Consider the following 26076-nt stretch of genomic DNA (forward strand, 5'->3'; position numbering starts at 1 on the left):
TGGGATGAATTGGGAGATTGGGATTGACATGTATACATTAATATATATAAAACAGATAACTAATGAGAACCTGTTATGTAAATAAATAAAAATAAAACCCACAGGTTAAAAAAATAAATAAAACAGGCACTAAGTTCCCAAAAAAAAAGAAAAATAGAAAATGAGGAAACATGCAACAAAGAAAAGATGGGCAAAACAAAATAAATCATAAGATGGTAGATTTAAACATAACTCTATCTATTATCTCATTAAATGTAAATAGTCTAAACAATTTCATTAAAGGTAGTGATTATCAGATTGGATAAAACAAGTAAGACCTAATTACATGCTGTCTATAGACACAGTTTAAATATAAAACAAATAGGTTAAAAGTAAAAGTATGGAAAAATATATACCATGCTAACACTATTCAAAAGAAAGCTGGAGGGGCTACAATAATATCATACAAAGTAGATTTCAGAGCAATAAATAATACCAGGGATTTTAAAAAGTCAAGTCAATTTATTAAGAGGACATAACAGTCCTAAACATTTATACATCTAATAACAGCATCAAAACACAAAATAATATTGATAGAACTGCAAGGAAAAGTCTCTATAGTTAGAGATTCCAACTCTCTCTCTATAACTGAACAAGTAGATAGAAAGTCAATAAAGATATAGACGATATATGGACCATCTTGACCTCCTTGACATTTTAGAACATTCCACCCAAGAACAGCAAAATACACATTCTTTCCAAGAGCACATAGAACATTTACAAAGATGGATCATATTCTGGGCCATCTAATGTCTCACTCATAAAATTTCTGGAACAGGAATAACTATAGAGACAGAAAGCAGATCAGTATTACCTGGGGCTGGAAGTAAGAGCAGGAATTGACTAAACTGGCAAAAGAAAACTTCTGGGGATGATGGAAGTGTTCTAAAACTGGATTTTGGTGATGGTTGCACAATTATATAAATGTACTAAAAATCATCTAACTGTATTCTTACAATGGGGGAATTGCATAATGTGGCAATTACACCTAATAAAGCTGAAAAAAAGAGGATATCTCTATTGAGTGACTTACATTTATATTAATAGAAAAAGGTGCACAAGAACATTTACAGTGTATCCCCTTTGTGTAAGAAAGGAAAATAAGAAAAACATAAACAAATATATATAAACACACATGCACACACTTCACAAAAATTTACTCAAAATGGATCACAGACCTAAATGTAAAATGCAAAACTATAAAATTCCTAGAAGATAACATAGGAAAAAATCTAGGAGGCTTTAGGTATGGCAATAACTTTTTAGATACAACACCAAAGGCACAATCCATGAAAAAAAGAATTGATGAAGTGGACTTCATTAAAATTTAAAACATTTGCTCTGCAAAAGACAGAGAATAAGAAGGCAAGCTACAAACTAGGAGAAAATATTTCCCAAAGATGTATCTGATAAAGGACTGTCATCCAACTCAACAACAAAAGATGAACAACCAAACTGATTAATAAATGGACAAAAGACCTAACAGATGCTTCACCAAAAATGATATAAAGATACCAAATAAGCAAATGAAAATATTTTCAATATTATATATCATTAGTGAATTGCAAATTAAAACAAGATTACACTACGCATCTATTAGAATGGTGAAATCCAGAACACTGACAAGACCAAATGCTGGCAAGGTTGTGAAGCAACAGGAACTCTCATTCATTGCTGGTAGAATGCAATGGATTAAGGAATGTAACCTATATGCTTGTTGAGCCTCTTCTGGGATCTGTGATGCAGAATGGATTTAGACTTTCACTTAGGACCCATTTTCAAAGTAATTTTCACAGAGAAAATATTAGTCAAGAAGAAAAATCTTTTAATACTTTAATGGTCCCATGAGTGAGAAAATAAATGTGCTCCTTCAGCACCTTCCCCTGCCCAATATGTTCTGGCCTGAGTTTTTGCTTTTTCCAGAGTGTGGGTCAGTTTCAACATTCAGGACATCAAGGACCACAAGCCAAGATTCCTAAAAATGCTGAGATGCTGCATGGAATCTCTTGGAATACAGTTTCTTATAAAACTAAACATACTCTTACCCATGATCCAGCAATCGCACTTCTTAGTATTTAACCAAATAAGTTAAAGACTTATGTGCACACAAAAACCTGAAGTTTTATTCATACTTTTCAAAACTTGCAAGCAACCAAGGTGTCCTCCAGTAGGTGAATAGATAAACTACAGTACATCCAGACAATGAAATATTACTCAGTGCTAAAAAGAAATGAACAATCAAGCCATGAAAAGACATAGAAGAATCTTAAATACGTATTATTAAGTGAAAGAAGCCAATCTAAAAACTCTCTTTCTTTTTTTTTTTTGGCCACGCCACACGGCTTGCAGGATCTTAGTTCCCTGACCAGGCCGGCAGTGAAAGCACCGAGTCCTAAGCGCTGGACTGCCAGGGAATTCCCTGAAAGCTCTATTTCTCGATCTGAGTGGTAGTTATGCAGATTTTTGCTTTGTACAAATTTACCAAACTGTACCTGAACATTTTGTGAGCTTTTCTGTATGATCCAAATTTTAAAAATCAAACATCAAAACACCAATACTACTATAGAGAAATGTACAAGTAAAATCATGAATTATGCAGAGCTAAAACATGATATCCTTCTGTGAGAGGCCATTGATTAGGTTTTCCAGGCAAGTTTTTTTTTTTTTTTTGCAGTACGCGGGCCTCTCACTGTTGTGGCCTCTCCCGTTGCAGAGCACAGGCTCCGGACGTGCAGGCTCAGGGGCCATGGCTCACGGGCCTAGCTGCTCCACGGCATGTGGGATCTTCCCGGACCGGGGCACAAACCCATGTCCCCTGCATTGGCAGGCGGACTCTCAACCACTGCGCCACCAGGGAAGCCCCAGGCAAGTTTTTAAAATAAAGAAAAAGCAAGTAACTTACAAAAGAAGATTGGCACATAATAAAAAAGAAAACAATAGCTTGTCCTTCTCAAACAGTGATCGGCATATATTACAATATAAGTTGTATGTGAAGTGGTCATTTAAATATCGTAGGCGCTTTTCCAAAATTTTGGATTTGTTACTGAAAGGTTAAAAAAAAAGGAAAATATATTGAGTCAAGTAAAACTAAGAAAAAATAAGTAACATATGAATTAACATACAAGTTGTTTTCATTTTATCGAAATAACCACTGTTAAAAATATGAAACTACACACACACACACACACACACACACACACACACACATGCATATATTGGGTTCACCAAAAAGTTTATTCAGGAAAATACCCGAAAGAGCTTTTTGGTCAGCCCAATAAAAATGGTGACATCTGAGTAAGCTCTCTGGATTGTACCAGTGTGAACTTCCTGGTTGTGATATTGTACTATAGTTATATAAGATATTATCATTGGAAGGGAACCCTCATGCACTATTGGTGGGATTGTAAATTGGTACATAGTCCCACTATGAAAAACAGTATGGGGGTTTCTCAAAAAAATAAAAATAGAACTACTATACAATCCAGCAATGCCACTTCTGGGTATTTACCCACCACAAAACTCCAAAAACACTAATTCAAAAAGATATATGCACCCTATGTTTACTGCAACATTATTTTTTTTAATTGAAGTATAGTTGATTTACAATATTGTGTACATTTCAGGTGTACAGCACAGCGATTCAGTTATACATTTATATATATACATATAAATCTATATATTCTTTTTCAGATCCTTTTCCCTTATAGGTTATTATATAATATTGAGTATAGTTCCCTGTGTTATATAGTATGTCCTTGTTGGTTATCTATTTTATACATAGTAGTGTGTATATGTTAATCCCAGTCTCCTAATGTATCCCTCCCCCGACTCCTGTTTTCCCCTTTGGTAAACATAAATTTGTTTTCTGTGTCTGTCTCTCTCTGCTTTGGAAATAAGTTCATTTGTGTCTTTTTCTTTTAGATTCCACATACAAGCGATGCCATATTTGTCTTTCTCAGTCTAGAATACTTCACTTAGTATGAGAATCTCTAGGTCCATCCATGTTGCTGCAAATGGCATTATTTCATTCTTTTTTTATGGCTGAGTAATATTCCACTGTACATATATACCACACCTTTTTTTTCTCTCTCTTCTTTTTATTAATGTAGTATATCATATTGATTGATTTTTTAAACATCTTTATTGGAGTATAATTGCTTTACAATGGTGTGTTAGTTTCTGCTTTATAACAAAGTGAATCAGCTATACATATACATATATCCCCATATCTCCTCCCTCTTGTGTCTCCCTCCCACCCTCCCTATCCCACCCCTCTAGGTGGTCACAAAGTACTGAGCTGATTATCTTTTCAAATTATGGTTTTCTCTGGATATATGCCCAGGAGTGGGATTGCAGGATCATATGGTAGTTCTATTTTAAGATTTTTAAGGAACCTCCATAGTGGCTGTACCAGTTTACATTCCCACCAACAGTGTAAGAGGGTTCCTTTTTCTCCACACCCTCTCTAGCATTTATTATTTGTAGACTTTTTGATGATGGCCATTCTGACTGGTGTGAGATGATACCTCATTGTAGTTTTGGTTTGCATTTCTCTTATAATTAGCGATGCTGAGCATCTTTTCATGTGCCTTTTGGCCATCTGTGTGTCTTCTTTGGAGAAATGTCTATTTAGGTCTTCTGCCCATTTTTTGATTGGAATTTAAGTGTGCATCAATAGATGACTGAATAAAGAAGATGTGGTATATATACACAACATAGACTTAGCCATAAAAAAAGAAAATTTGCCATTTGCAACAACATGGAAGGAGCTAGAGTGTATATGCTAAGTGAAATAAGTCAGATAGAGAAAAATATCATATGATCTCTCTTATATGTAGAATCTAAAAAACAAAACAAATGAACAAACAAAACAACACAGAAACAGATTTATAGATACAGAGAGCAAACTGGTGGTTGCCAGAGGGGATGGGGTGGGGGCCATATAGGTGAAGGGGATTAAGAGGTACAAATTTCCAGTCAGAAAATAAATCAGACATGGGATGCAACAAAGCATAAGGAATATAGTCAATAATATTGTAATACTTTTGTATGGTGACAGATGGTTACTAGACTTATTGTCGTGATCATTTCTTAATGTATTTAAATGTTGACTCACTATGTTGTACACCTGAGACTAACATAATATTGTATATTAACTACACTTCAACTGAAAAAACAAAAGATGTAAGAACTGGAGAAACTGGGTAAAGGGTACATGGGACCTCCCTGTACAGTTTTGTGTGTGTGCAACTTCGTATGAAGCTATATGTTAAAAATGGGGTATAATTCTATGAGAAAATGAAATATGGTTTACACCATCTCTCTATTTTCAAAATTCTAAATTTCTTATTGTACTCCCAAATGACTGAAAGCAATCAGTTAATTAAAAAGCACCTACTGAATATCTATTAGTATGAGAATCTAAGCTGGGGAGGGAACTGTAAGAGATAAAGAATTATGAAACATTTACCTGCCTCAAAGAAGCATAAAATCTAGATCAAGATCCATATATTAAAAAAAAAAAAAGAAAAGTAAGAAAACATATGGACAAAAGTGATTACTTCTGGATGGGTTATGACTAATAATTATTTTCTTCTTTATACTCTTACATGCTTAAAACTTTTGCAATAAGAATACGTTGCTTTCATTTTTTTAGTTCAATTTTTTCAGTAATACTTATGGGAATCTAAGATGATACACCCATTCTAGGAAAGTTTAGCAGTTACTTAAAAAAAAATAAACAAGCAACTACCACATGACCCAGCAATTGCACTCCTGGGCAGTTATCTTGGAGAAATGAAAGCTTATGTTCACACAAAAACCTGTCCATGCATTTTATAGCAATTTTATTTGTAAAAGCCAAAACCTGGAAATAACCCAGATGTCCTGTAACAAGTGAATGATTAAACAAACTGTAGTACATCAATATCATTAAATCCTCTCAGCAATAAAAAGGAGTAAACAATCTAAATGAATCCCCAGAGAATTATATTGGGTGAAAAAAAGCCAATTCCCAAAAGTTACATAGTGTATGATTCCATTTATATAACATTCTTGAAGTGACAAAATTATAGAAATGGAGAACAGATTAGTGGTTGCCAAGGGTTACGGTCAGCATGAGAATGGGAGGAAGATGAGTATGGCTATAAAAGGGCAACATGGGTATCCTTGTGGTGATGAAAGTACTCTGTATCTTGACTGTGTCAACATCAATATTCTGGTTGTGATATTGTACTACAGTTTCTCAAGACGTCACCATTGAGCAAACTGCATAAAGAGTGCACGGGATCACTGCATTTTTTCTTATAATTTCATGTAAATCTACAATTATCTCAAAATTAAAAGTTTAATTTTTAAAAAGTAATACTTGGATACATGGGAATGGGATGGAAGGGGAGGGGGTAGTGACACTTCTCTGAGCAGACCTTCTGTATGGGATTTACTTTTGGAGTCATATTGATGGCTTACGTACTCAAAAATATAATTAAAATCAACAAGGAAAAGGGGGAAACTCTAAAATGAAATATAAAAATAAACAAATTACCCTAACTGTATTTCACATGAATAACAAACATCACCATACTAAAGGAGGAAAAACTAACCCAAGTAACTTTTGAATATAGTTTTTTGCATATAAAATCAAAAAGACTGTAAGTTTCTGTGTGAATACATGCATTGAATTCTCTTTAGTGTATACCCAAGAATTGCTAGATTTGCTGGAAATACTGGGTCATACGGCAAATCTATGTTTAATATTTTGAGGAACTTCTAAAAATGTTTCCAAAGTGGATGCATTATTTTACAATCCCACCAGCAGTATATGAGGGTTCTGATGACTTCACATCCTCGACACCTATTACTGACATTTATGTCAATTCTTCAACTTGAACATCCTACCTCATGTAGGGTATGTTAATTCAAATTCCAAATCCCAACTGGGAAAGCTTAGGGATTTCAATCACTCAGGAAAGATTGTTCTACCAAGAGCCCATGTAGAACACATATGCTAGGCTCAAATCATATTTTTATTCTACTTAACAAGTTACTGAATACCAGATATTGTTTAAAAATACTCTATAAATATTATCTTTTTAATTCTCATAACAACTCTTAAAGGTAGGTATTATTATTATCCCTATTTTATAGATAAGAAAAATTGAGGCAATTACAGAAAAGTTAGCTGACTTGCCTGTATTCATGCAGCTGTTATGTGGCAGAACTGAAATTTAATCCCTTACTCCAGTCTAACTCCAAAATCTGTGTACATTCAGTAATTAGTTAAAGTGAAAATATCTAGCAAATGATTAGAAATGTGGAGCTGAAATTTTTTAGAGACCTCAAGGCTGGAGAAAGGTATATTGGAGTTGCTAGCAAAGATAGGTCATGTGCTTTATCAAAATATTTAAAAGAGAGGGGCAAAAAGACCTAAAGTTAATCCCTCTATGCCTAAATCTTGAGTAGAAGTGAAACAAAACTTAAAATAGAAATGAGGCCTGCTTGCTTGCTTTTTCCTTCTTTCTTTCCTTCCTTCCTCCCTTCCTCCCATCCTTCTTTCCTTCCCTCTTCCCCTTCGTTCCCTCCCTTCTTCCTTCCTTCCTTCCTTCCTTCCTTTTTTCCCATATTTTGTAATGTTCTATAGTGAATATGTATTATATAAACAGTAAGAAAAAAATTATATATCTTAAATGGAAGGATGGTGAAAATCCAACCTAGGGAGCATGAATGCAGCTAGAGAATGTTTACCTGTCATGAATAGAGTTGATATAAAGGTTCACAAACCAGATGAGAGAGTACTGGTACATGGGATCAATGTTAGCCAGGTCTGCAATGCTAAAGAATAATACTGATGAATGTTTAGCAATAGGTCTATAGCCTTCTCGAGACTCTGCTATTTTGAGTTCTGTTTTTTCTGCAATCTAGAAGAAGAGAAAAATCAAGATTAAGAAATAGGAGATGTTTTAATTATATATTTTTCATATAATGAAATTTATATTAAAAATATCCCCTAACTTAATGACAAAATTATACAGGCATAGTTTACATCAAAGGAGGGGACACTGGTTCAATCCCTGGTCCAGGAACTAAGGTCCCACATGCTGTAGGGCAACTAAGCCCGTGCACCACAACTACTGAGCCTGCGCGCCTCAACTAAAGAGCCTGCATGCCACAAACTACAGAGCCCACGTGCTCTGGAGCCCACGGGTCACAACTAGAGAAGAGAAAAGAAACCCTGCATGACACAACTAGAGAGACGCCCATGTGCCGCAATGAAGAGCCCACGCATTGCAACTAAAGCTCCCACATGCCTCAGCGAAGCTCCTGCATGCTGCAACTAAGACCCGACGCAGCCAAAAAAAAAAGTCTAAAAAAGAAAGAAAGAAAGGAAAAGGAAGGAAGGAAAGAACTAGGGAGAGAAGGAAGAAGATGAAGAGAGGGTGGAAAGAAGGGAGGTAAAAGAAAGAAAACTCTCTTTACAGATTGAAGGTGTAACTATCCACCAATCACCTCTTTCTTATTTGAGGAATACAAAACTGTCAATCTTTGCTTATTCTTTGCCTTCATCTGACATGTATCTATTATTGTCACTCACCCTCTTTTATTTTAATAGGTCAGAGATACAGAGAGAGGGAGATGGAGAGAGAGACAGCAAGTATGCATGTGTGTATGGTTTAAGGTGTCAACATGTGTACCAGAACCCAGCACAAAGTCTGACAAAGTAGGAATTCAGAAATATTTGTTGGCTGATGGTTTGATACATTAAGAATACCTTTTTTCAGTGAAATTCTCAAATTTTTAACTTTTCTAGGCTTAATAACGGTATAGATATTTAACCCCAAATGAAAAAATTTCTCCAAGATAACAGCCCTTCAAATGACAACTCAATCTGATAGGTTGATATTCTACAGGAAAAACATGTAGAGCATTTTTCCAACCCTCTCTCCCTTCTTTGGAAATGTTAGCCACAGACTCTCTTGAATAAATGTGCCTATGTAGCCATGTTTATATTGAATGATCCTGTTTGTAGCTGATTAAATCAGGTGGGAGGGATAGAACCAGACCCAAAATAAGCTAATTAATTTTCCCGCCAGAGAATGAGAACTTTAGGAGCATCAAAAACTGAAATCAGGTGGTACTTGGCCTTAGTGCTAAAAGGTAATGGTATCAGAGTTGGTTTCTATGTGCAAGATAAACGTATGAAGGAACAGTACAAAAGTTTTACAGAAAAAATTGGTCTCCAGATGGAGCAGAAAGAAGCAATATGAGAACGACACAACCTTAGAGAAAAGGGAGAGACAGAGCATAGAAACTTAATGCTTTCCATTAATTCCTGAGGTCTGTATGTACTTCCTATAATTGGGAAAATAAAATATCCCCTTGTATATTTTTTATTTAAGCTAATTTGAGTAGGTTTCTGTTCCTTGCAAGCAAACTTTCCCCCAAATTACAGTGTAGCTACAATTAAAAGTAAGGTTTGAACCTCAAACTTGACTATAAGTGAAACAAAGTTATCAACAATGGAAATTAATGACATTTTTACAAAAGAAAGCATAATCTTGGTATTCTTATTTTAACCTCCTGTTATTTAACCCTTAATTTTTTCAGCTAAATGCCATTTACCATTAACGGCAACAGTAAGCAAAAACATTTAGCAAATATTGTTATTATTTTTAAAGAGTAAATAATAATTTAACTCAGGTTCCAAGGCTTAATCTGCAGTGTATTTATAAATAGTGTTATATTTATATATACTTGGCCGCTTAGTATGAAACACTAAACTCAAGACATATAGAGTTTTGATTAATTACCATTAATGGCCTAAAATCAAAGGACAAGACATTTTCTAACAAATAAACATTGTGAGCACACGATGTTAAAAGAGGAGAATTTATTATTGTAAAAATTTCCGGGGCTGTGCTATTTATATATATTATACTTTCCAAGAATCCACAAGACTAAACTTCAATGAAGACAACTTTTGCAGGGAGGGAAGGCTTTGAAACTTATAGAACAAATTCTTTTTTTTTTTTTAATATTTACTTATTTAATTGCACAGGGTCTTTGTTGTGGCATGTGAACTCTTAGTTGCAGCATGCATGTGGGATCTAGTTCCCTGACCAGGGATCAAACCCAGGCCCCCTGCATTGGGAGTGCGGAGTCTTATCCACTGCGCCACCAGGGAAGTCCAGAACAAATTCTTAAAGTTTTGTTTGTGTTTATTTAATCTTATGGGTTGGGATAAAAGGGAAAAGCAGGTTTTAGACTATGTGGGAACACTTTGCTCTGAAGATGGTTTATCTTACATCTGGGTGGGTGGGTGGATAAAAGTCAGGGCCAGATACAGAGCATGTTTTAAATCAAAATATATAGTGAATTCTAAATTATGTTTGTTATGATTAATGAGACCCAGTCAAAAAGACATTATGATTAAATTTCTCTCGTTTTGTAAGATGAAGTATTTGAACCAATAAATATTGATATCTACTTTCCTCTTTGAGTCTAATAGGAAATAAGCTGATAAATGCTTCCTGTCTTTTCTTCCCTTTTAAAAAACACTGTGGTGAGAGGAAAATGAGGAATGGGTTCTGCTCTGACGAACATTAATTGGAAAGGCAGACATTATAGAATATCTCAGCCATGGTCCCCAGATGGGAGGCTACCACAGCATATTACTCTAAGACACTACTCCTTTTGGCTCTCCTGAAATGAAAAACACAAACACAAAACAAAGCAGTACACCTGGCTAGAGAGAGTCATTACCATCACATTCACATAAAACTAAACCCATCCCAAGGGGAAAGGTGCCTAGACCTTTTGGAAATCCTCTACCCCAAAACTGGGGTGCATGGGATAGGGTGCAAACAGAAGGATACTGAGCAATTAGTGAAATTTCTATTAGGTTTCTTTTTATTTTTTAATTACGCCAATATTAAGATGTGTTTAATTCATTGGGTGGGCCAAGGAGGGTTGAAAGGTCTGAAAATCAGTAAAGTTAGCCTACTAAAGTCATTCTGTATTATCATTTCATTGTGTGAACTTGGGCCTTAACTACTTTTTCTGGGCCCTACTTTTCTCAACTATGAAATGCTAAAGATGACAAATAGCTAAGGCTTCTTCCACCCATAACACTGTAGGATTATATTTTTTAAAAGATGCAATATAAAAATACCATTTAGCTGTGTTAGATGAATTTGCAATAAGTACATTATTGTATGTGTCTTCCTTCCTCTACCTGCCACTCCCAACTCTCAAACCTCTCTCCCAGACAAAAGACAAGGCAATGTCAGAAGATCATCCTTATTAGTTCCTAGAACCACTTACTGCCCAATTAACCAGCAATTACCTTTCACACATCTTAAGTTCCAATCAGGAACAGAGGCAAGCCATATTCTCAAACTTAAGTTTTAGGTGAAGAGTCAATTAAAGTTTGAATGAACCTGACTAGCTTACCCTACCTACACAATAATAAAAAGTATGTTTAAAATTTTTTTCATTCCAAATTTATTTCTTCTGTGTATAGGTGCCACAGAGATGACACCAGGTTTTGAATGATTCAACAGTATAAGATATTCTCTTATGAGTTTAAAATTAGTTTCTATCTTTTGGTATTTTATGAATTCTTTTCCTCTGCCCATAAGCCTAGTATAGCACTTTCCTTAGGGAGTGGGAGCACACTGGACTCTTAAGAATCTAAAAGTTTCTAGGATTCTTTTTTTACCTGTTGTTTCTTTGTTATCTCATTGGACATCAATTTAGCAGAGTCTAAGACTTTAATTGCACTTTCATCTTCTAAAATGTTCCCTTCTGAAGATGATAATGTTTCTAAAATTTTTTTCTCTATATCTTTTAGCTGTTTCTTATTAGCTGCAGACTGAAGAATAAGAGCATTTCGTTCCTCTTCTAATTCTGGTCTAAAAAGATAAAAACATTTAGTCTAAATTTGTAGTATTTTATCCAAATATTAGATATCCCAATTTTGTAGACAGTTAAATAATTTTGTAGACATATAATACAAATTAAGATGAGTAATCTCTTTATCCTAACCTAAGAAAAAAATGCTCCCATGAAAATAATAATTTGAGAAATTCAAGCAAAAAAAAGCATTAATTACATATATGTAAAATGTGGCAATAACATATACTACAGTAAGTCTAAGAATATGTTAAATTTACCATATGGCTTAGCTCATTGTGTGAGAATAAGAACTGGAAAAGAAACTCAGAATATGAGACTTCTTATCTATTCCTTGGCTTAATCATATTCAGTCCCATTTTCATCATCTCTTCTACAACAGGAGACAGAAAAGATGACTCATCCTACAACTGGCTCTTCAAGTAAAAGACAAAACTCGCACTTATATCTTAACAATGAAGGTATGAAACTCCAAAATAACATAATTCACCATGTTATAGAATATGTTATGACATAGTTCTGTCTTGGATACTGAGCAAGTGGGATAAACACTGAAAATAACAGAAGAACTTCATGGTACATATTTTCACTTATAAGTTGATTTCATGTAATAGACTACTTGATAGTGTTATATTAAGCTTCAAGTGGAATCAAAGGTTTCCTTCAGGAAGCAATTCTTTACTAGTAGCCCTTCTAGGTATCATAATATTTTTTCTCATTTAAAAAATAATACATGCTAGCAATGGAAAAATACATAAAGTATAAAGAAAATAATAAGAATTATCCATAATCTTACCAATCCTAAGGATTATCACTGTCAATATCCTTTCTCAATCTTTTTTTGGTATATATGGATATCCATTCATACATTAACTTTTTAAAAACAAATATTACCCCTACCATATATAGGTTTGTATCCTGCTTTTTCATTCTTGTCCTAAGTATTTTCTTATTTCATTAATATCCTGTATATGTCTTTGAACACATTTCTGATTTTGTCTGTAGCATACATTCCTAGGGATGAAATTTTTTGGCTCAAACAGTCAGATACAAGTCAGAAGTCATGGCATATCACCTGAATCCTGCTACACATACTAAAAGCCCAATATAACATGGTTGGTTTATAACTTACTTGTTATAGAATGGATATTTTAAAGAATTAAACACTTATTTAATTTATAATGACAAAATATAAAATTTTGACAAGGTTTCAAAATAATCACATAACAAAAGTATTAATGGCCTACAAATATTCCTCTCTATACCCCCTGGAAGTATCTAAAAAAACACGTACCTCTCCTTTGCAACAACAATACCTAGTAATTGATCTTCAAGTCCTTCTGGAGTTATCATGAAATTGAGCAAAGATAGCTTTGTAGCCAGCTCTGGCATATAGTGTGGATTCCTCAGCTTTGTGGTGATATAAAACTTGAAATCAAAGGAATACTCAATAATGACCTCACCAAGTCTGATGCAATCAATGCCACCTGTATTTCAGAAAAAAAATGCAGAATAAATAAGCCAAAGTTACATAGCCCATCCCCCCTGTTAAAGCCCTTCCTAGGTTACAAGTAAAAAGTCATAAAGTAATTTCAAATAGAATACAAAAAGGTGTTGCAAAAGTCACATATAACACAGAGGCAAGTAAGCAATTATACAGCAGGACTCATTAATTCTGGGGTACTATAAGACATTTTCTCTGGTTGTCATGGAGCCTTCTAAATCAAGATTCCTTTTGATCTTACTTCTTCCATTACTTTTCAATATATAAATATTGCTAAAGCTCTTAAAAGTACTAGAGCTTGACAGAGATAAAATTTTTATAAGCAGAAAGATATATGGTGGGCAACGTTTACCTAAAGTCAACTCTGGTCCACATTAACCACTACTATTCATAGTAATGGACTTTGTGTGGTCCTTAGTCACAAGATAAAGGAATTTCAGGCTGGCTTCAACTTCATGTTCTCTACTGAACAACAGTCTAGGTAACAGTGATTAAGGCAATGAAGGTATTTACATTAGAATATCTGATACTTGTTCCAAATTTCCTTTCATGCATAACAATGACACAGAAGTTCTGCGTTAACATTATTATTAAAATATGTAGTGCTTTTCTTGCCTCAGAGATAATCCAATCACCTTTCAGTTCTACCAACTAATATCAATTGATTTCTACCTTGTTTAAAAGTTTGTCTAAGTAGTAAAGGCTCCAAAGATGGATCTAGTTCTTCACCAACATTTTCTAATAGAAGTGGAGTTCCAAACTGAATACAGTTTTCCAGTGTTCTCATATAGTCTGAATCTGATAGCTTAATAACACTAAGCTGATTTTCTTTCTCAGAGTTTTTGATCCATTTATTGGCTTGACCCTGGGGGTCAATCATTAAAGGCCTAGAATATAATAAGAAATATTCTGAGGGGAATAAATAGATGTTGAGATTTCTTTAAAATTATATAATTTACATAATAAACATCACCATCAATCTGTACAAATACAAAGTGTTTCACGTACATTATCAGGATTAATCTTCACAAAATTCCTGTGAGAAAAAAGTGAAAAGGAGTTTTATTCTCATTTATTTATTTATTTTTTTGCGGTACGCAGGCCTCCCACTGTTGTGGCCTCTCCAGTTGCGGAGCACAGGCTCCGGACGCGCAGGCTCAGTGGCCATGGCTCACGGGCGCAGCCGCTCCGCGGCATGTGGGATCTTCCCGGACCGGGCACGAACCCGTGTCCCCTGCATCGGCAGGCGGACTCTCAACCACTGCACCACCAGGAAAGCCCCCACTCATTTATTTTTGAAGTGAAGAAATTCAGTCTCAGTGAGTACTTTGCCCAAGGTTCTAAGGTTAAAAAACTAGTTCAATGTCAGAAGTAGGATAAAGAGCTGTGTTTTTTCCAACATAACATACTGTTTTCATGGTAATTTCAATACATGTCATCTGTTAACATAATATAAAAAATAATCCTACGTATTTAATAAAAACTTAAAATAAGAGCTCCACTAGCCTATAATGGATTTCCTTAGGTTATGAGTAGAACCATAAACTAAGTTTCCAAGTTTAGTTTAGTATATATTTGAGATCTATTTAGGAATGTTTTCTATGTAAGTATGGTACAGACTTTGTGTTTAAGAACATATGATTCATGGTTTCAGAGAATCAAAATATGATGTGCTTTCCTCTTCTTCAGTGATGATGCTGTCTTAGGTTCCTTTTATATTCAGTACAGTGCATTAAATTATCTTTTAAAAATATTAGCACAGAAAGGGGAGTTTTCATTCCATGTCACTTTGGCTTTCCCATTCTCCTTCTGTTTCAACAGCTTCTAGGGATAAAAATCCCCTTTCCCTTTGCCTAAAAATAAGCTCTTTAATCAACTACTCCCAGATAACTTTGTTCTTTTCTTTTCTTTCCTTTCCAAAAAACAAAACAATCCAATACTAGCTGACTGGTTGTTTTCTTTCTCTGCTCAAACTGTGCTGAAATCCTGTTGAAAGCACAAAAAAGTACAGACACTAGTTAAAATTTACTTTTGCTATCATAGCAAACAGAGGAAAAGTGTTCCGGAAATGAGAAAGTTATTTTGCACACAATTGCTTAAAAGTTGTCTAGTAATTAGACTAGATGTTTTTAGTACCTTTCAAGGCCCTGTTTAAAGGGACATTTTTTCTTCCTTATATATCCTTATTATTGGAAAAATATGGTATTTGTTCATTCCCCTGCAAAAAGTAACTATTTCTGTCAATTAAGATTTTTAATGCCTATCAATATTCTTGGTAAAACCTAAATCAATGTTCTCAGTAATGCAATAATTAGAGATCCTGTTTATTCTAAAAGAAATCCAACTTCTACTTAATACAACTTTCTGTATTACAAATACAATTGGAAAATTGAGTTGTGTCCATCAGAGAAATAACACCATGCCAAGTTATTTGTATTCTGTATGTACATGACTGTAGGTATGAAAGTAATGCTCATCTACATTTGAGATCTTTGGGCGGTCTGAAGAAAAAAGCATTATCAATCTATGCTTCTGACAGAGGTAGTAATTTTGGGGAAAACAAAGCTTTGCTGTTAAGTAGCCAGTAGCCAGTGTTGTATTAGTAAACAATAATAAAGCAGAAGAGTAAGTATTTTCATTGTGGTTAAAAAGTAAGCAAGGGGGGGCTTCCCTGGTGGCGCAGTGGTTGAGAGTCTGCCTGCCGATGCAGAGGACACGGGTTTGTGCCCCGGTACGGGAAGATCCTATATGCCGCGGGGCAGCTAGGTCTGTGAGCCAGGGCCGCTGAGCCTTCGCGTCTGGAGCCTGTGCTCCACAACCGGAGAGGCCACAACAGTGAGAGGCCCGCGTACCGCAAAAAAAAAAAAAAAAAAAAGTAAGCAAGGGGCTTCCCTGGTGGTACTCCATGGTATGGAGTGACATCTTTAAAGGAAAAAAGGAAAACCAAAAGAATCCAAAAAACTGTCAACTCAGAATTCTAAACCCAACAAACAATATCTTTCAAAATGAAGATGAAATAAAGAAAAAAAGCTAAATTAATTAATTGCCAATAGACCTGTACTCAGGAAGTGCTGAAAAATATTTGTCAGGCAGAAGAAATATGAAAATAGATAGAAACATAAAGAAATGAAGAAGTCTAAGGGCATTCCCTGGCATCCCAGTGGTTAGGGCTTGGTTCTTTCACTGCTGTGACCCAGGTTCAATCCGTGGTTAGGGAACTAAGATCTTGTAAGCCGTGCCACCACAAGGCCAAAAAAAAAAAACAATCAAAAAGTCCAAAAATGGGGAAAAAATGAACATAAACATAAAAGACATTTTTCTTATATTTAAGCACCCTAACATAATTACTGTCTAAAGCAAAAATAGTAACAATGTATTGTGGGATTTATGACATATGAAAAATAAAATATACAATAACAGCACAATAAATAGGAGAGAGACATTGGAACTATACTGTTGAAAGGTTCTTATACTATATGTGTAGCAGTATATTGCTATCTGAAAGTATTCAGAAACTAAAGATGTGTATTGTAAACTCTAGAGCAAACACTTAAAATAGGGAATATATAACCAACAAGCAAATAGTGGAGATAAGATGGAATCATAAAAAAATTCAATTAATCCAAAGCCAGGTGGAAAAAGAAGATAAAAGGAACAAAGAACAGATGAGACAAACAGAAAAGAACTTGTAAGACAGTAGAGTTAAATCTAAATGTATCAATAATTCCATTAAGTATAACTGATCTAAATACTCTGATTACAAGTGAGAATTATATCAATTATATCTCTATTTTAAAAAACGAAAAAAAGTCATGTAATCCCTCCCATTTAAAAGCTTCAAATGGTTGGTAATGTTCTGCATCTTGATTGTGGCAGGGATCATATGACCATAGGCCTTAATCAAAATTCATAAAACACTGCACCTAAAAAGGGTGAATTTTACTGTATATATCATATCTCAATAAACCTGACATAAAATTAAAGAAAAAATAAAGTGAGGAGAAAAACAAAGACATTTTCAGACCAATTCACAAGTCCTTGCTAAACGAAAGGCTGAAGGGACAAAGATAGCATTACAAATCAGTGAGGAAAGGAAGAATAACTCAATAAATGCTGCTGGGGTAAATGGTTATCATTATAAAATAAATAAATAAAATTAGATCCTTACCTTTCATCACATCCAAAGATGCAAAAAGAAGCAAGCAACAGGGTTCTAACTGTAAACTGCTTTCCCAGTTCACGACTCTTTTTCTGAGAACTATATTCTTGACCTACTCATGTGTGTTACTACAACGGCTTGGCCCCCAACCATAGGTGACAAGACCTAGTATGGATATTTGTCCCACACTAAACTAATCAGATTTTTCTCTCATGGGAATTTGAACTTGTACTTAATGGTTCTGGTTAATGTATATTATTCAACTGATGTGTTTTGTGAACTTAGGAACTAAGGCTTCATTAGGGAATGGCCATATGTACAGAAGAACAGAATCAGCATATAATCAGAGACAGACCAATGAAGCAGCTGCACAGAGAAAAACACAGAAAATAGGTCCTACAGTGAGGGAGAGAAAGAGAGACAGAGGGAGAGATTGAGACTGATTGGGAGAGATACCAATTTTCATTGGTATTTTCATTACAAAAGCCTACTGGCTCAACTTTTCTCTGAGGTACACTTAAGATACTCTAAAGTGAGTAGCCAAAAGAGTGAACATTAGTTACATTACTGGGTTCTGCTGTTAGGAGGCAGAGAGAAGAGATTAAGCCTCTGTGGTCACTTACAGTGTCCAGAAGGATGATAGCCATAGATGAACACATTGGTCACAACTGGCAAGAAGTGAAGTCTGGTCTATAAGGATGGAGACTCATCCCTCAGAACTGACCCAGTCCATGACTTATTGACCAGACAGTCCAAAAATAACAGGTAGAAAGGAGTAACACCACTGAAATATTACTGTATTAGAAGAGTCATCTTTCTGCCAGAAAATGAGATTGTTTTCTTCAATTTACATACAATCCTGAAACCTCTGGTTTCCCTGGATTTCAGTTAAGCCTTATAGATATCCTAATAGCATTTCTGAACTGCAATTTAAAAAATCTGAATGGCCACCAAATGCATAGAAAAGAGTTCTAAAACAGAATACTCAGGGTCAAATATTCTGTTAAATAGAACTTGCCCTGCTTTACAAAAGAACACATTTTCTGGAATAGCTAATTACACTTCCTCAGATTGTAATAAACTTTACTAATTGCCTAGAAGTTTCAACCTAAGGATGTTCACTCTCAAGTAAAATTTTGAGTGGATAAGCACTCAAAACACATACATCAGTATTTCAGTAAAATGATACTATCAATATAAAGGAGACTTAGACGTCTTGAAGTATCTAGTAAGTTTTCCAAAGAATATAATAAACAATACCTCAAGCTTTCAGAATGTAAGATTTCCTTGTATCTTTAACGTATCTTATATCCCAAAAGAAGACTGAAATTTCCGTTACAGTTATAAAGGTAGCAAATGGGATACCCTATTCCACATTTCACTTAACATAATAAATAAGAACAAGGATTTGGAAGTTAAATTGCCTGGGTTCAAATTCTTACTCCACCATTTATTAGCTCAGTTATCTCACTACATTTCAAATTAGTAAATCACTGTGGGCCTCAGTCATCTCATCTGTAAAATGGAATAATAAGAACTAACTCATAGGAATTTGTGAGGATATAAGGCACTTACAAAGTACCTCATGAATATAAGAACTCAATAGTATCTATCATAGTATATTTGACATAAGATCCCAAGAAAAGACTTAAATTAGATGACAACATGACTAAATAACCATTTATAAGAAAATATTTCTCAGATGAGAGTAATTTCCCAAGTTTTTGAAAGTGATATAAATAAAAGGATAACAATAAAAACCATTTGGAAAACTCATATAGTTATCACACTATCAGTGACAGTGTTGAAAAATATACATGAAATTGCATAAATTATTGTTATAGTATCATGAAAATGGGTAGAAATACCTAGTTAAAATAAATACATTGAATAGCCAAAACCTGCCAACGGCCCAGGTGTCCGTCAACAGGAAAATGCATAAAGTTATATAGTCATGTAATGGAATACTACTCAGCACAAAAATTAGTAAGATTATGCTGTGTGGAAAAAGCCTTATACAAAAGACTACATACAGTATGATTCCATTTATATGAAGTTCTAGAATAGGCAAAACTAACCTGTGATGGAAAATAATCAGAATAATAATCTCCTACAGGATGAGGGTGGGGATTTACTGGGAAGGGACAAAAGAGAATGTTTTATACCTTGACAGAGGTTTGGGTTGCACAAGTGCATACTTTTGTTAGAACTCATTGAATGGTATAGTTTTAAGTTTTGTGTATTTCATTGTATGTAAATTTTACCTCAAAAGAAAAAAAAAATATTGAACTTTAGTTAATGATATGCATGCTGAAGTATCTGGAAGGAAGTAGATCCATGTCTGCAACATATGTTGAAATACAAGAAAAAGGATGAGTTGATGGATGGATAGAGGGATAGATAAGAATAATAAAATGTTAATTGTAGGATCTAGGAAGTAGTAGCTATACAGGCACTTTAAAATCCTCTCAACTTTTCTCTATATTTGAAAACCTTAAAATAAAATAATTGAAAAATAAATACTTTATGTTCCTTACCAACGCCTGGAGTTATTAACAATCACTCCATTGTCTATGGAGAAAGTATCTGTAGGCAATCCAGCAATATTCCAAGCTCTAATTTTTACTGGATCACCCAGGGTCTTACTCAATGAGAACTCCTCTGAACATGGGATTTTTTTCTGCTGTAAGAAATAAACAAATTTCTTTTGATGTTTTCTCTTGTCTTGTTGATTGAAATATTGTTAACATTAAAATACTGATTTAATTGTTATTAGATATTGTTTAATAATTCTAAAGAACAAAAAGAAAACTGAAAGGAAAGTTGGACTATGGAAGTATTTTACTGATCAAACAAAAAGAAAAAAAGAAAAACCCCATATTTTCAGTCATTTCTCCCCTTCTCTGTTTTTATTATCATCTTTTCCCCCCAGATACCCCAACACATACTTTAAGTGTTCTATGTAAAGAAACTTATGAAATATAAAACCATTACCTTGCACAACATGCTCCAATCTTCTGTACATGTTTGTCGAAAGCCAGCAGTGAAAGCACCAAGGTAGGCTATTACTCCTGCTGATACTAAGACATCACCAGTCAAATTTTCATATACTATCTGAAGGTCATCTGCAGCTTGAGACCATCTGGGAGATTAATCAAAGGCAAAATAGCCTCATCATAGAGAATGATCTATGACAGTAATTGAAAGGGCTAGGGGCTTCTAGTCCAAACTCTATAACAAAATGCCATGAAATGTTGGGCACTTGCTTATCTATAAGCAAGGAGGTTGGGTCCCTTCTAGCTCTAACATGCTATAATATATATCTATGTTACACAAATGATAATCTACCTTTGATTATTAGAATATTAGGCATTTCTTACACGACTTTTTCTTTCAGAATAAGCAAAACAAAAAAACCACCAGCATTTTGTCTAATAATTTTAATCAGGATGATTTGGTCTAGTGGCCCTGCTATTTGTTCCTGAAAAACATAGGAACATTTGCAATTCATTACCAAAAATTACATTTAAGTTGTATAGCAGCTGACATACTAATGCTAAGGTTGATATTTTTTTGCATTTAATGAAACCTTTACAATAAAAAGTGCATTACAAAAACATCCAATCTACCTTACAAAGTATTGTCAAAAGTGTGTAACTTTATCATGCTATTCATTCAACAAATGTAGTTAATAACTATGATAGTTGGCTGGCCAGTATAAATAAATAGATTAAAATAAAGCTAACTGGCTTTGTTATATCAAGTCAGTTATCCGAAATAAATTTAACAAAATGAACCATAAATCCACTACTCCCTCCCATTTTATTATGAAAAATTTTAACATACATAAAATTGGAAAGAATTGCACAATGATCACCCACATACTCACCACTTAAAAATTATCATTTGTTTTATTTGCTTCTTTCTCTCTCTCTCTCTCTTTTTTAACATTTGAAAGCAAGCTGCAAACACCATCCTTGACATTGATATTCTGTTTGGAGAAGCTTAGCCAGGTGCTTTATAGAAAGTCCCACAATCTCAACCAGCCATTTAAGAATCAGTAATCATAATAAATACCCAAAAAAAGTCACATATTCAAGCCCGACCTTGTAAAATATTGTTAAAAGGAGTAGAAATCTGACCTTGATTTTTCTCCACCTAGTCCTCCAATTAGTTTTGAGGCTCTTTCAAGTTTCTTAGCACAGAGTTCCACCTGGTCTTCTAAACGAGCCTTTTCCTCAGTTTTCTCAAGAAATGTTGCTTGTAAATTTTCCAGATGATGTTCTACTTCTGCTAGTTCTGCTCTCTTCTGATTCAAAAGCTCCATTGTCTCAGCTAAGGACTTCTGAGCTTCTGTTAAGCGGGCTTTCTTAGGAGCCACTACCTGTTTGGGAACAATATATGCAGCTATAATGTGTACTATATAAAACTGACAATCGACATAATCCTTTATAGATATTATGAATTTTAAATGTTTATTTATGATTATAAATACATCACTTATAACAATGAATTATACAAATTTTAAATGCCTTAAATCTTACATCATATTTTTATATGCAGAAAAGTAAAATATATTTCTATGTCTTATAAAATATATAAAATCATTCTGGACTAGCAAACAGTTATCTAAAAAATAGGCAAGTTATTCTGGACTAATAAAATGTCATAATATGTAGCAAGAATAGCATAACATATAGCAAAATATCTCAAAATAATGAGAAGTTGCCATTCAACTGCTGCAAAAAAAATAGAAAAACATGTAACAGGAGTTACAAATGCTTAAAAATACATGAAAGTGCTTTTTTTTTTTTTTGCCATTTCCAAGTCAGCTTAGAAATTCTCAATGTCTTCCCAGTCAGCTGAGGCTTACATTTGCCTTGAGGGGATTAAGACAGTAGCAGTAATACAAAGAGAAATAAAGTCTCGGTGTTCAGCTTCACTACCAAAACTGAATTTTCCTCAACAAATCTTGAAAAGTGACACTTTGTTGAGAGAAAAAGAATTTTCTAAATTTCTTATTTTATTATGCTCATTAGTATCAATATATCAAGAATGGGGTTTGGCCAACTTGATCAGAGTGTACTATAAGCCACCAGTAGAAGGAATTTACAAGATGACCAAAGAGAGTATATGTCCATTTGAAAGAAGGGAGACCTAAGTCTTCTGGTACATTGCCGTGAATGAGCTGAAGGGTAAGAGGAAGAGTGAGGCAAAGAATCGGATATTGGGGCTCCCCTGGTAGTGCAGTGGTTAAGAATCCTCCTGCCAGGCTCCCCTGGTGGCGCAGTGGTTGAGAGTCCGCCTGCCGGAGCAGGGGACACGGGTTCGAACTCTGGTCTGGAAAGATCCCAAATGCCACAGAGCAACTAAGCCACACCACAACTACTGAGTCTGCGCTCTAGAGCTCAGGAACCACAACTACTGAAGCCTGTGTGCCTAGAGCCCCTGCCCCGCAACAAGAGAAGCCACTGCAATGAGAAGCCTGTGAACTGCAACGAATAGTAGCCCCCGCTCACTGCAATTAGAGAAAGCCTGCACACAGCACTCAAGACCCAGTGCAGACAAAATAATAATAATAATAAAAGGATCAGATATTGAATTAGGAAGCTCCACTTTCTGCTTTGGACTTTGGAGAAGACCTTGCTGGATATCTCCCTTCAACCCCTCCATAAAAACATGGGACAGGTGCATCAGAATTAAAATAGCAGTGTGGAGGTGTAGAGTGGAAAGTCAGAAAACAACCTGAATGCCTTAGATTCTCAGCTTTATAGAAAGGATCCAGAAGATTCCACATGTGTTAATTAGCTGAGTTGAGAGCTTGCCGACCTGCTGAGATTACTATGGGGAGGGACAAGATGTTCAAATGGCAGAACATCCATTAAAATTAATTTTAGGGCTTCCCTGGTGGAGCTGTGGTTAAGAATCTGCCTGCCAATGCAGGGGACACGGGTTCGAGTCCTGGTCCAGGAAGATCCCACATGCCACGGAGCAACTAGGCCTGTGCGCCACAGCTGCTGAGCCTGCACTCTAGAGCCCATGAGCCACAACTACTGAGCCCATGTGCCACAACAAGAGAAGCCACTACAGTGAGAAGCCTGCACACCACAACAAAGAGTAGCCCCCACTCGCCGCAACTACAGAGAGCCTGCGTGCAGCCAAAAATAAATAAAAATAAAGTGAATTTATTAAAAAAATTAATTTTATTTCTTTAACAGGTGTATAAAGGTCTACTCCCCTGAAATTTACAGTCACAGTCTGTACCTCTCTACAGGTACATATACCTTATTAAGAATATCTTCTCAATCATCACAGCCTGATCACTCATCCTATACTCTGAGGTTGTTCTAAACACATGCTATCATGTATTTCCATGGGTATTTTTATTTATATTTCCTGCTCCCCTTGGTAGAATTCTGCAAGCTCCTGAGGACAAGGCCAGTGTTTCCTTGGTCCTTTGCTAGTCAAATTTACAAAATGCTCTTAACCATTCTCTGCTCTCCCAGGAATTTGGCCTCAGTGGGTACTCCAAAAAAGACTCCCTATCACTGCATGCCATGGCTTGATTCCATGCTCCGCCTCTTAACCCTACTGGAATTTCTTACTTCTGACCTTTGCATCAAGATTTTAATCTGCCACTTTGCCCTTGGTGTTTTGGATTTTTCTTTGCTTCTGCAGTCCCCTCATAAAACTTAATTCTCTTTTGCCCCAGGTCCCTGTAGCTATAGGTCAGTCTGGCCAACTCCAATGATCATCCCTGCTCTCACTTACACTGGTCCCAGGTTATGTCACACATAAGTATTCTCTTCATGTACTAGATACTCAGTTAATGCCTGATGATTATGCTGCAGCAGGACAAATTCTTTGTGGTATCACTTTTAGAAACTTCTTAACTAATAAGTATTGGCATAGATTTTAACTTATGGGAATATATCAACACAAAATGGATGCGCTGATCCTCAAAATACCTTTGCAACTCTGTCATACACCTCCATAGCCATGATCCACTTACACAGACCCTCAGCTGCAGAGGAAGCTTTAGCAACCTTAGGGGGATCAAATTCAGGGTTTGTTAAGTATTCACCACGAATCTTCTGCATAACAGTCACCTATAAAACAAAGATTTAGATCTTAAGATTTCAACATATATCACGCAACCATAGATGAAAAATTAATCATACACAGTAAAAAAAAAAGTATATAAAAAAGTTATGTTGCCTTTAAAAACCAAAGTGAGTACTTTGAGATATTTTTAAAATAAGCATAATTGTAGCAGTCATATTTGTGAGCAAAATATGCAAACTTATTACAGATAGTGAAACAAGGTATTTCTTCCAAAAAAATTAAAAGACTTGTGTAGTTTGGGAAAACATATGGAAATAAGGAAGAACAATTAAACATAAATAAATAGAAGTTTGGATGAAAAACAACTATACTTTTTTACCTCACAAATTTGTATATCCAATTTATTAAGAAATAAACTATTATAAGACACTTGGAGAACTCTTTCATGTCAATAATACACTAAAACAGCAATTTATTCCATGACTCTGAAAGAGGAGAGGTTTTATGTATTATGAGAATTCATAATAGTCATTAATAAATATAATATTCATTTATTATCTTAATTCTAAAGACAGACTATCTTCTTATGTTTTATATAATATTGCAAAATGTTAAAGATTTTATACATCTTGGTAAAATTACATTTGTAGAAAAAATCCAATGAAACTCACCGGAATGTTGTCTTTGTCATATTCTCTCAAATCTCTTAGGAAATTCATATCTCCCAGAAGTTTTTTGCTAGGTCCCCAGTAATCTAATATCTATAAATAAAATTTATGGAAACTTATTAGATGTGCAATTAAATATGCTTGATATAAAACTTTTCTTCTTGAGGTTTAAGATATATTAATCCAGAGAAACTATACACTGTACTTTCAAAATATAAACCTACATCTCCTTGGAAATGAAATAAAGAGACTTCTCTCCCTGAGAACATGTTAAGTATATCAGATATTTAAAATATGTATATGAACTTATATATTGACTTTATTATTAAAAATTAAATATTAGAAGGCAAAAGATATGATTATTTCTCTTTAGAAAACTTAAGAAAAGCAGCTGGTATAAACACCATCACAATTTTCATATAAGAAAATATATTTTTTTAATTTCAACTTTTATTTTCCATTAATCTTGACTTTCAAACCAGAAAGGTAGTGCCATAGACTGAAAGTTTGTGTCCTTTCCCCAAATTCGTATGCTGAAGCCTACTCCCCAGTGTAATAGTATTTGGAGGTGGGGTCTTTGGGAGGTGGTCTTTGGTCTGAGAAATAGACCTCAGAGAGGTCCCTCACCCATCCACTATGTGAGGACACAACAAAGAGATGGTAGTCTATAAACTGGGAAGTGAACCCTCACCAGACACTGAATCTACTGTAGTCTTGATTTTGGACTTCCC

The 26076-nt window shown here is 34.8% G+C and overlaps 1 protein-coding gene across 1 annotated transcript in view; it reads right to left on the reverse strand.

The window, feature by feature from the left end:
- DNAH12 (dynein axonemal heavy chain 12) overlaps window positions 1–26076 on the reverse strand; it is a 232994-nt gene that overhangs the window by 26895 nt on the left and 180023 nt on the right. Inside the window, exons 52-61 of the mRNA XM_022572785.3 lie at window positions 25349–25438; window positions 24581–24721; window positions 21755–21996; window positions 20607–20754; window positions 20150–20295; window positions 14126–14340; window positions 13244–13436; window positions 11756–11948; window positions 7783–7955; window positions 2942–3082 (exon numbers count right to left, since the gene is read on the reverse strand). Coding sequence (XP_022428493.2) covers window positions 2942–3082; window positions 7783–7955; window positions 11756–11948; window positions 13244–13436; window positions 14126–14340; window positions 20150–20295; window positions 20607–20754; window positions 21755–21996; window positions 24581–24721; window positions 25349–25438 — 1682 coding nt within the window. The remainder of the gene's footprint in view (window positions 1–2941; window positions 3083–7782; window positions 7956–11755; window positions 11949–13243; window positions 13437–14125; window positions 14341–20149; window positions 20296–20606; window positions 20755–21754; window positions 21997–24580; window positions 24722–25348; window positions 25439–26076) is intronic.

This window comes from Delphinapterus leucas, chromosome 10 (genome assembly GCF_059928025.1).
Source record: "Delphinapterus leucas isolate spDelLeu-1000000601 "Yukka" chromosome 10, BTC_Dleu_Yukka2, whole genome shotgun sequence".
Taxonomy (NCBI): domain Eukaryota; kingdom Metazoa; phylum Chordata; class Mammalia; order Artiodactyla; family Monodontidae; genus Delphinapterus; species Delphinapterus leucas.